This window comes from Anoplophora glabripennis, unplaced genomic scaffold, assembly GCF_000390285.2.
Source record: "Anoplophora glabripennis isolate ALB-LARVAE unplaced genomic scaffold, Agla_2.0 scaffold8, whole genome shotgun sequence".
In the NCBI taxonomy this organism is placed as follows: Eukaryota; Metazoa; Arthropoda; class Insecta; order Coleoptera; family Cerambycidae; genus Anoplophora; species Anoplophora glabripennis.
In genome coordinates this window covers 3,035-14,313 of record NW_019416350.1, presented here as the reverse complement: position 1 = coordinate 14,313, position 11,279 = coordinate 3,035, and the positions used below count along the sequence as shown (strand labels likewise).

General features: G+C 31.6%; 1 protein-coding gene across 1 annotated transcript in view; it reads left to right on the top strand.

The window, feature by feature from the left end:
• Positions 1-630: 630 nt before the first annotated feature.
• LOC108904778 (putative glucosylceramidase 4) overlaps positions 631-11,279 on the top strand; it is a gene marked incomplete at its 3' end in the record, with an annotated part of 12,766 nt that continues 2,117 nt past the window's right edge. Inside the window, exons 1-2 of the mRNA XM_023454198.1 lie at positions 631-1,167; positions 7,091-7,345. Coding sequence (XP_023309966.1) covers positions 655-1,167; positions 7,091-7,345 — 768 coding nt within the window. The remainder of the gene's footprint in view (positions 1,168-7,090; positions 7,346-11,279) is intronic.

Below are 11,279 nucleotides of genomic sequence, written 5' to 3'. Positions count from 1 at the left end.
CAATGGACCTTGTGGAAATAAATGGATTAGTCCATCAAATTGCTCATCAAAATTTAGCTGTGTATACCAAATTTCATTCATTTATCACAACGCGATTGAGAAATATTGCAAAAAAATGATTTCCATTCCTCCCTCTTCAATGGGTCCCTGTGCCCTAAGGAAGCATTTCCGGACCCATGTTCATATGAACTTTTTTACTTAGTTTTGATCATAGAATCGGCCTGTTCAGGGTTGGCAGCTAATTATGAGACACCCTGTAGAGTACTTCTTTCAACCAGAATAAACAGATACAAGAGGTAATAACAAAAATCATAGTTTTTTAATAAGAATAAAATTAAAAGCTTCAAAATGCCATTTCTTTTAAAAGTTTTGGTATTTGTTTATCAGTATGTGTAATAAATTCTATTCTCAAGGAGAATTTCCGGAATAACATTCCTATGGAAAAATAAATAGTACTTATGATCTCTTTGTAGTGGCTCTTGATTATAACAATTGGATAATCGGTAATCGTAATTAATTTGCGTCATTAAGTGTCTGATTATTATCGATAAAACAAAATAATTTACATTTAAAACTGGAAAGAAAATGTATTAAAACAGTGTCTATACGGCTTTGCCAATGTATACATGTGGAACATACCAGTCAGTAACGAAAATGGCTGTTTCACTGTTAATACTGTCCATACTTGTAACATCAGTTCTCAGTCAAAGCTGTAACATTAGAGATACAGACGAGGGAAGTGTGTGCGTCTGCAACGCAAAATACTGTGACACTGTTCCAGAGTTGGATGTATCTACTGGAAAATATCAATTGTATTCTACCAGCAAGGCCAAATTAGGGTTCTACAGCACCACCGGATCTTTCGTCGAAAATACTGATGGAGAAGAAAGCTCCATCACTGTCGATCAAGATACGAAGCATCAAAGTATTATCGGATTTGGTGGGGCTTTCTCAGACTCTACAGGTATCAACATAAAGCTACTACCAGAAGAGGCTCAAAAAAATTTAATCGAAAGCTATTTTGGTAGGAGCGGTATCGAGTATAGTCTGTGCAGGGCTCCCATTGGTGGAACTGACTTTTCAACAAGAGGATATTCTTATGATGATGTTGAGGGGGACGACACGTTGGAACATTTTGCGCTTCAACAGGATGATTTAGATTATAAGGTACATTATCCTATTACTTATATATGATCAGCAAGCACACATAGTGATACTTAATCTTCGACAAAAATACTGCGATTGTATCGTAGATGCCTTATTTATATTACATCAATGTCATATGACGTTTCAGAAGATTATATCAAAACCACAAAATCAAATAATGATGCACAGTTTCCAATACCAACTTGTATTCAATTTTGTAAAGGGTGTTAAAGAAAGAGCAAAAATTTTTAAAAGTAAAGACTATTTATTCCAAAACAATTTTTAAATATTCATGTAATGTCCGAAATACAGTGTTAAAGCTTCTGTGAAAAAAACTATTTTAGTTTATATCTTCCAAATGGTTTGACAAAAGCTATTTGGTATAAGGCATTACCTAATATTTGATTTGAACTTGGTTATGATAAATGAGATAAATTCAGGGTGCCAAAGTTTTCCTTAAAAATTGTTTCCTTTTATATCTTCCTAATAATACATAATTTGATTATGATGATAATTAAGATAATTCAGGATTAATGTCTGAAAAGGTAGGGTAAATTGAATAGAAAAGGTGTTTTTGTTTTGATTTTAGGGTTCCGTGGCTGTCGTTAATGGTTGAATGATTTCCGGGCTGGTTGCCATGTCGTCGATTTACAACTCTTGACGTTTAGAGAAACATATCGCTCTTTTCTTCAGTTTCAGAGTGACTTCTAAAGAAGAGAGCGATATGTTTCTCGAAACGTCAATAATTGTAAATCGACGACGTGACAACTAGCCCGGAAATCATTCAATCGTTTATTATGCATGTTGCTGATGAATTTATGAATAAAAATAGTTTTTTCTTCAAACGTCAAAAAATGTCTAGGTTTGCGCTTTGACAACAATATGCGAAGTGACACTTTTTTTCGGATTCTTTCGTTACCATGACACCGTGCGCGAAATACTTCCCGCGAAGTATTTCGCACACTGCATGTAAATTAATAAGAGTTTTGTATTTCAATCTTTGAAAAAATGAAGCAAAACTCCAAATTATTATTTATTTTTAAATGAATAACAATTAAATACTTTTAAAATAATGATAGAATTTTACAATAACTTTAGTTATTATTTACAATATTAACATTAATCGTACAACCAGTACACGAACCAATATTTATTCCTAAACCAGATAATTCAGGTTCAGCTCGGGATATTGGGGTTTTGGGGGTTGAAACACTACTAATTTTTGAGGTAGAGGTGATACCATGTGATCCTGAAATTTCACAATCTAAAATTTTATTTGATANATTACCTGACCAATAATATAAAATTATAGTATGAACTGAACTAGTTTAAATTATTAGATTAGGAATAAAAATATAAAAATTCTATATTAGAAAATGAATAAGAATAATCTTTTCATTTTAGTATCAATTCTAATAAATAATAAAACGCAATATTACACAACACTTTTAATTTAAATTTTTAACTTAACTTTTTCCTTTTTCTCTGTTTGGTCACTATAATTTACTTTATCATAAAAGTAATTAGAAAAGTAATTGCTAAATCCATTTTCCATGTAACTGTAATTAAATTAATATAATTTCTTTTTTAAAGAATATACTTTGTAATTGTAATTAGTTCCTTTTTTTAAAAAAGTAATTTGTAATTGTAACTATTTTTAAATTACAAGTAATTACCCAGCTCTGGCTTCTCCCAACGAAAGTCTCGTTCTCACCAGGTTATGCGGTTTCGGAGTTATAGGGTTATTGAAGAATGTGGGTTTAAAGCTCAAGAAGCATCCATGACTCGAACATACTGTGTTTTAGGGCTGCAACGTGCATAAGTCTCTTTCTTACCGGGTGCTGGGGTTTTGGGGTTATGGCATTTTGAAGTTATGGGGTTAAGGGGTTCGAGGTGTTAAGGGGTTATGGGGTTATTGGGATTGAGTGGTCAATGGATAGAGGATTTATTGAGTTTTTGGACCTATTTTTTGAGGTTATGAAAAATCCTGACGTGATGGGGGAATTTGGATTCAGAGACCTCGAAAACATATGATAGACATAGTCAGACTGCAGGGGTAATTTTCTCTATTTTTTTTTTGTGGAGCTGTGTAATATAAGAAAAATATCGATAAATAATAATTATTTAGTTTATGATGGTTCTCTAAATTGTTTCCCAAAATTTTCAGAATTAATTTATATAAACTATTTTCCGCAGTGAATCAATACATCCCTTTAAAACGGCTTGGCAGATACTAAAATATTTTAGCGTTATTTTAAAGTCGTTCAAGATAACGTATTTGATATCGAAATAAATTCTGAATGTGTTAACAAAAATGTCCGTTTTGGACGTTAATATCCCTGGAGGCATTAAATCCGAAATACTAATTTATAAAATCAAAAATATCTCCCCATCTTTGCCATTTTAAATAAGTTCGACTTTTTTATTCAAAAAAGTCCAATATTTCATATTTTGTTTCTAAAAGTATATACGAGGCTTGAAAAAATGTTAGAAATGATTATTATATTATTTCTGAAAAATCCTCTCGCTAGAAAATTTGAAACATGTCTGACGAATACTTGAGAAATTATTAAGGAAAAACCATATTTTATTTTTTACTTTGACACCCGTTTATTATGCGACTTGGGATATGCACTGTAGAAAAAATCGGTGTGAGTGAAAGCAATGAAAGGTTCGGAGTGAAATTATTAAGTATATTTTCACTCAATATTGGGTATTTTGAGCATTTTACTCATTTGTGATTATATTTAAACTAAAACTTAGTACTTTCACTCAAATATAGGTACCGCATAAATAAATTCTTCACGTAAACTCGTATTTGGTGCGCTTATCATTACTGAGAGAGTTTAAATGTATACTAATGTCGAATAATTTGAATGGCGCCGTGAAGATGGCACCACTTACATATTGCTTCTGTAATCTCAACCACAGTAGATAGAGGCCCGTTAGATGTTCCAGAAAAGCGTGATCGCCAGGAGAACAAGTCATAGCTACAGTGACTCTATACAAGACAGTGGCGACAATAGCAATTAAACCCCGCCCATCCGCCATGTTGCATCCAATGTCAAATTAAAAGTAACTTAACAAAAAATAAATTAAGTACAATAGTATTTTTCTTATAAATTTTACGCACAGATTTTAAGCAAATAACTACCTTGGAAAGTGATTTTAAATAATGTATAAATGTAGAATCTACTTGTGCAATAGGGGAGGATAAATATACAATAATATCAACTATTGGTTTTTATTTTCTAGGCAAGTAAAATTAAGCACACCTACATTACACAATTAAATTTATTAGGGCTATATTACAAAAACAAATACTTAATACTAGTGATAGTATTTTGTTACAATAAATGTCCAGCAACACTTTTACTTCCAAGCTTTTTTTATGCTTTTTAGTATTTTTTGGAAGCTATTTTTAATCGGAACATAATAAATCTTTTAACAATTTTATTTTTGATCTGATGACAATTTGGTACCTACATCTAAATTTAAACCAGACATTTCATTTAAGAAAAACTCTTTTAAACTTAAGTTTTGCGAGGATACAATCGCAAAAATTTTTGTAAAAATACTTTACATCTACAAAAAGAAACAAAATATCGCTTCATTGCTAAAAAGTTCTCTAAATCTCTAAATGCGTTAAATTTTGAAAATGTTTTATAAATCTGCGTTTTAGAACCAACAGCATGTACACAGTTTGTGCAAGTTTTTGATGTTTTAACGATACTTTAAGCAATATATGCATGCATACACATTATAAAGAGAATTTAATTAGAGTAAATGCCAGTAGCAAATAACAGTAATTCCACAAATAATCTTTAATTTTCTGTATAACTATCCCTTAGCACAGAATACCCAATATTGTATCACTAATATTCACCAAAATTAAAATAAAACAATACAAATATTGAATAACACCATAAAAATGAAGAATTTGACACTGGATGCAACATGGCTAAAATCGCGTGGACCAATTTAAAATTGTCGCCACTGTCTTGTATAGAGTTACTGTAGTCTTAGCCGGCGCCGGCGGGTCTCAGCCAGGACAGGAGGAGGCCCCCCGAAGTGAATTAATTTCAACACTGTATATTCTAATTAATCATTTCAGTGATTCATTTTTGCACTCAATATTTAGTTAATTAAAAACCAAGTCTGAGTAAAAAATGACTCAATTATAGTTAAATTTAAANTGTCAAAAATAAAACTAATTTAATTAATAACTTCATAACCCTTTTACCGATCGCGTTAAAATTTGGGACATTTATTTGGACCATTATGGCATATGATTTATTAAAGCTTTAGTCAAATCGATATACTGGATGTTAGTTTTCTCCGGTTACCTCTCCCTTTTAGCTGCCGAAACTTTTACAGTGGTTATACTTTTTTTAAACGGGCAGCAACATTGAAATGAGAAAATCGCCAACAGAAAGCCATTCTTGAGAAAAATGGCATTGTTTGCAGGTCTGTACGTTTCGGTTTGCGTAGTAGTATCACGGATTTGAAACTTGAGTTCAGTAGGCGATGAAAACAAGATGTTGATTGCTGTGGCTATCAGGTACCGTTACTATTGTCGTGTTTCTTTAGGATTCTCATCACCCCGCACATGTAAATTATGAAATGTTGGCAGTGCATCAGAACAATTAAACATTTTCATAATTTGCATGTGTGGAGTGATGAGAATCCTAAAGAAATACGACAATAATGACATAACCTGATAGCCACAGCAATCAACATCTTGTTTTCATCGCCTACTTCACTCAAAGTTTTTAATCCGCGACACTGCTACGCAAACCGAAACATCCAGACCGACAAATAATGCAATTTTTCTCAATAATGGCTTCCTCTAGGTGATTTTTTCAAGAGACAATATTTTTTTTAAATAAGACAACCTTTTCAATGTTGCTGTCCGTTTAAAAAAAATAAGACCACTGTAAAATTTTTGACCGCTAAAAGGGAGAGGTAACCGGAGAAAAATAACATCCAGTATATCAATTTGACTAAAGCTTTAATGAATTATATGCCATAATGGTCCAAATAAATGTCCCAAATTTTAACGCGATCGGTAAAAGGGTTATGAAGTAATTAATTAAATTAGTTTTATTTTTAACAACTTTTTTTTCGTAGATCAAATTTTTTTATCGTCATGATTATGCAGTCAAACGTTGTCGGTGAAATTTGCGGACACCCTGTATAATCAACAAATTTAGAGGAATGAAGTTCTTTTATTTTAAGTGAATAGTACATATGAATTAATTTTTTGGAGCGTTTAAAAGTTTGAAAAAAAAAACTTTAATTTGCGCAGACGACGCAAGTATTTGTAAAAGTCTAATCGCCAATGTCGATAAATTAGAATGTATAGGTTTGCCATTCTCCAGAATATTAAGGGCCTTTTTATGTCTTTTTGGAGTATTTTCACATATCAAACATTTTGAGGCATATTTTCTGATAAATTTTGCTAATTCTAATCGTAGCCGGTCAAAATTGGAATTGATTTTTCGTCCGCTCAATAGAACAGCTGTTCAACATTCTCTACATTGTCTACATTGTTTACATAGTCTACGCGAAGTCTACATGTAAATATCGACAATCAAAGTTGACGCGTAAATGCCCATCTCTGAGTAAAACTCACTCATTTCTGATGCAATAGTTTAACTCAATTGTAACTCACACTAACAGAGCGAGAATTTTACACAATCGGATGTGGACAGAAGTTGATACATTATTGAGTAAAATTGAGTGAAATTTGAGTGATTTTTTTTACAGTGTGGGTCTGTTAGGTTAAATCCACTTATTTTAACCTAAGGAATCTCTGGTATCATTTCAGCCCCTTCATTTAAATACACCCTGTATATCAACGTCGAGCATCATAACTTCGTATGTTCAATCTGAAATAATTTATCAGTTAGCGTACACTAATCTCTATATTATTTTATTCTAGATTCCCTTTATGTTACAAGCAAAGGAGTTGAGAAACAACAATATTAAACTGTTTGCCTCTGCCTGGACACCGCCAAAATGGATGAAAACGAACAACGATTGGTATGGCACTGGCAGTCTTAAAGAAGAATACTATCAACTTTGGGCCGATTACACTTTGAGGTTTTTCGAAGAGTACGAAAAGCGTAACATCTCCTTCTGGGGTATGACTACGCAGAATGAGCCTAGTGCTACGGGCTGGTCGCCCTCACAAATGGTAAGTGCCTCCTATGGGAGAATGTATTAGTATAATATTTAAATAATTAAATATTCATTAATGCAGATTTCTGCTGCTCATTTCTAGCAACGCAAAACCCCAGCCGACGATTTTATATTACTATAATATTGTTTTTTCATGATCAGTAAGTTATGCCGACATTCATTATAGAAATTATAGAAAATATTTGTTTTTTTTTAATATTACTTAGATACTTACTAATTTTCTTACAAAATACTGGGTGATTCAGTCCGGTATTCGCGGCCCTGAATCTCTTTTATTTTAACAAAACAAACCCTATATATTTTTAAATCGCCGTTCAAATGACATTATTAGATTGTCTCCATGGTAATATATGTCAAAATTGCTATAGTCAACTGTTTTTTGTTCAAATGGCACACTACGTATATTTTTTCCAATTCTGGAAAATATTTTTTTCTGCGTTCAGCTATGTAAGGAAGTCTATAATTTCATTAGAAATATTGCTAGAAAAACAGCAAAAAAGATGAACGCTACCTTTAGTAGCTTTATTCTGAAAAATGATAGCCAGCTGCGGAAACAGGTTATTATGTTTATAAAGTACTTAAACATATTTCATTTTTAATACGATGATAATAATATAACAAATTAAAATAATACGTATTTCAAATGTTTAAACTGACCTCCATTTGCTTCCAAACTCAGAATAGCTCTATTTATCTCTCTCTCTTTCTACAAACACATTCTAGTTTCTTTATTTAATTCTCCGACATACTCTTATTCTGTTTTTAAGGTCGTCAATATCATTTAAAGGCGAAGAGTAAACTTTTTCTTTTAGGTAAGGTCAAAGAAATAAATCTATAGGAGTGAGATCCGCAGATCTAGCAGGCCGTTTAACATTTTTATCGAATGTTCTTCATCTCTTGCCCTTCTGGGTTTAAAAACTCTTCTTTTCTTTTGAAAGCTTCCATCTGCTGTCAAATTTCTGGCTAACTTTCCGAAAATTTTATCTGATGGAAGTTGTCTCTTTCGGAAACGATGTTGGTACAAATACCTGGCAGCTTTAGCGTTCTTTCGGCACTCTCCATAACTTAAAATCGTATCTAGCTTTTCTTGATTATTGTAAGTATTCACGTGATAATTAGTTATAGATAGAATAGGTAGGTACAAAATGTCAATTATTTTGACAGACCGTTATTTAGAAACGTCAAAATTAAGTTGTTTCCGCAGCTGGCTTTTATTTTTCAGAATAAAGTTACTGAAAATACGGTTCATCTTTTTTGCTGTTTTTCTAGCAATATTTCTAATGAAACTATAGACTTCCTTATACAGCTGAACGTAGAAAAAAAATATCTTCCATAATTGATAAAAAAATATATGGTGTGCTATTTGAACAAAAACAGTTGACTATAGTAATATGTTACCATGGAGACGATCTAATAATGTCATTTGATGAGTTTGAGCGGAGATTGAAATATATATAGGGTTTGTTATAGCTATTTGTTAAAATAAAAGAGATTCGAGACCGCGAATATCAAACCGAATCACCCAGTATATCTCATGAACCTCTAAATCTGTGAAAATAAAATTTTAAACATGAAGTAAAGTCCTAGACAGATTTTAAATATAATATAATTAAAAGATTTATTAACCAGTGTTATCAAATAATAATTTTACAATAAAAATAAATAAATAACAAATGTGATAAAATAAGTAAATAACAAATGTGATAAAGCATGAAATGTCCATAGAGATAAATGTAATTTAAGATAAGCTTTACATTGTTATCAGATCAGTTTGTATTATCTTAGACGTCAGTTTCTCACTCTTTAATGGTTGCGGCGTTTTTCGGTATAATGATATTATAAAATGGTCTGTCTCTTTTAAATTTATTTTCTCTCTTTTTTATTGTGTCCATTCAACGTTTAAAAAGCATATTATTTTCTGATGCATTACTTTGATGTGTTATTTTTGCACATAATGTTATTACATTATGTACATGGCACATCAATCATTTATCAAAATTCTACAAGAGTAACAAATTAGTTAGTTATCACAATTTCATGATAGGATCATATTTTTATTAAAATGATTTGACCCTAATATAAATCCAAAAACGCATACTAAAGGACCACGCACACAGTTAATGAACATCGGTAACCCATCAAATTGTATGATAATGAAATATGTCATACTTTGAGATGTCATGATCAAAAGTTGTCACGGGTCCAAGACCAAAAGATGATTACTTATCGAGATAAGCGGCATAGTCTTTGTTTACGGAAAGCCGTATGGCTCTCTCTCTATATCTTTCTCTCTGAGAGAAACAAGGCGAATTCCTTGATCATAAAGTCCTTTATTTCAAGTTTTATGAGCTTTGGAAAACATGTTTTTATAGCTGATGTAGGTTACCGCAATTATTATCTTATCATTAACGATTAACATTAATCTACAGTTATGTTTNTAGTGCTGGCAACTGAAATCGGTTTTTTGGATAGTCGGTTAACCGGTTTCGGATAATTCGGATTTTTACGAAATCCGAAAACCGGTTATTCGGTTATTCGATTCTTCAAATATCCGATTATTCAAATAACCGATTATTCGATAATTTACTTAATTTTTTTTTATTTTTAGACATCGATTTGTCCGATTGCAATTGACCTTTTTTTTGGAGATCGATTTCTTCGTAAACAAATTTGACTTCCAGATTTTTGTAAAGATCTTTTTTTTTAGACATCAATTTCTCCGGGTCTGTCTTTGTAAAGCACCGGTTTTCAGATATCCGGTTTTGGCTATTCAAGTAACGGTTTATTCGAATAACCGGTTTTAGCAACTATTCGACTAACCGGTTTTATCTGAAATCGGTTTTTACAGAACCCGGTTAACCGGTTTCACTTTTTTCCGGTTTTTGCCAGAACTAGTACAAAATANATTTTCAGATATCCGGTTTTGGCGATTCAAGTAACGGGTTATTCGAATAACCGGTTTTAGCAACTATTCGACTAACCGGTTTTATCTGAAATCGGTTTTTACAGAACCCGGTTAACCGGTTTCACTTTTTTCCGGTTTTTGCCAGAACTAGTACAAAATAATTACTTTTTCTTATTCCTATTCGCAAAAATTTTAAAGAAATTTACATTTGTCATTAAAAAACCTTTTGCTTTCAGCAATGATAGCAGAAAATAATTATTAAAAATGAAAATTGGATATAAGAGTACGAGTATAATTAGAAATGTGTGTATTAATATTTGTATAATGTCGAATTTATTTTAATAGCGAAATGCAACACAAGACGTGGTAAAACTGAAAATTAAAAAGGTTTGTCTTTGCAACTCTCAGTTTTGAGATGCATGATGTTTTAAAAAATCATGGCGTCACTGGTACAAAAAGCAAGAAAATTTTCAGCAATTTTTTAATTCGAAAAGTATATTGAGGCACAAGGAAGATATTAAATGCCACTTAGAAAATTGTTAATTTCTATTAGGTATATATTTTTAGTAAATTCTTACATGTTCTGAAAGTTCTGCTGATCTTTCGGTATTTTTGTGATGCTCAAAATAGTTTCTATGCACGCATGGAATTTACAGTTTTTGGTTTTTCATAAATGTTGCTTTAAGTAGGGTTTACGAAGCAGATTTGACCATTCAGCGACTCAAAATTGCTTTCTGTCCGAAACGAATCAAATAAAATCTAGACGGCTTGGATTTAGGACCAATTTTATCATACTTTTAAATTACCTCTCGATAAAGCTGGAGTAAAAATTGTTATTATACAGAGTGTACCAAAACAAAATCTCCGAACTCACTTGCTGTTTAGAAATTCTTACTGTTTTGGTTTCTATATTAAAACAAATTGTGGACTTTATTATAATTATTATTATTATTATTATTATTATTATTATTATCATCATCATCATCATCATCATCATCATCATCATCATCATCATCATCATCAT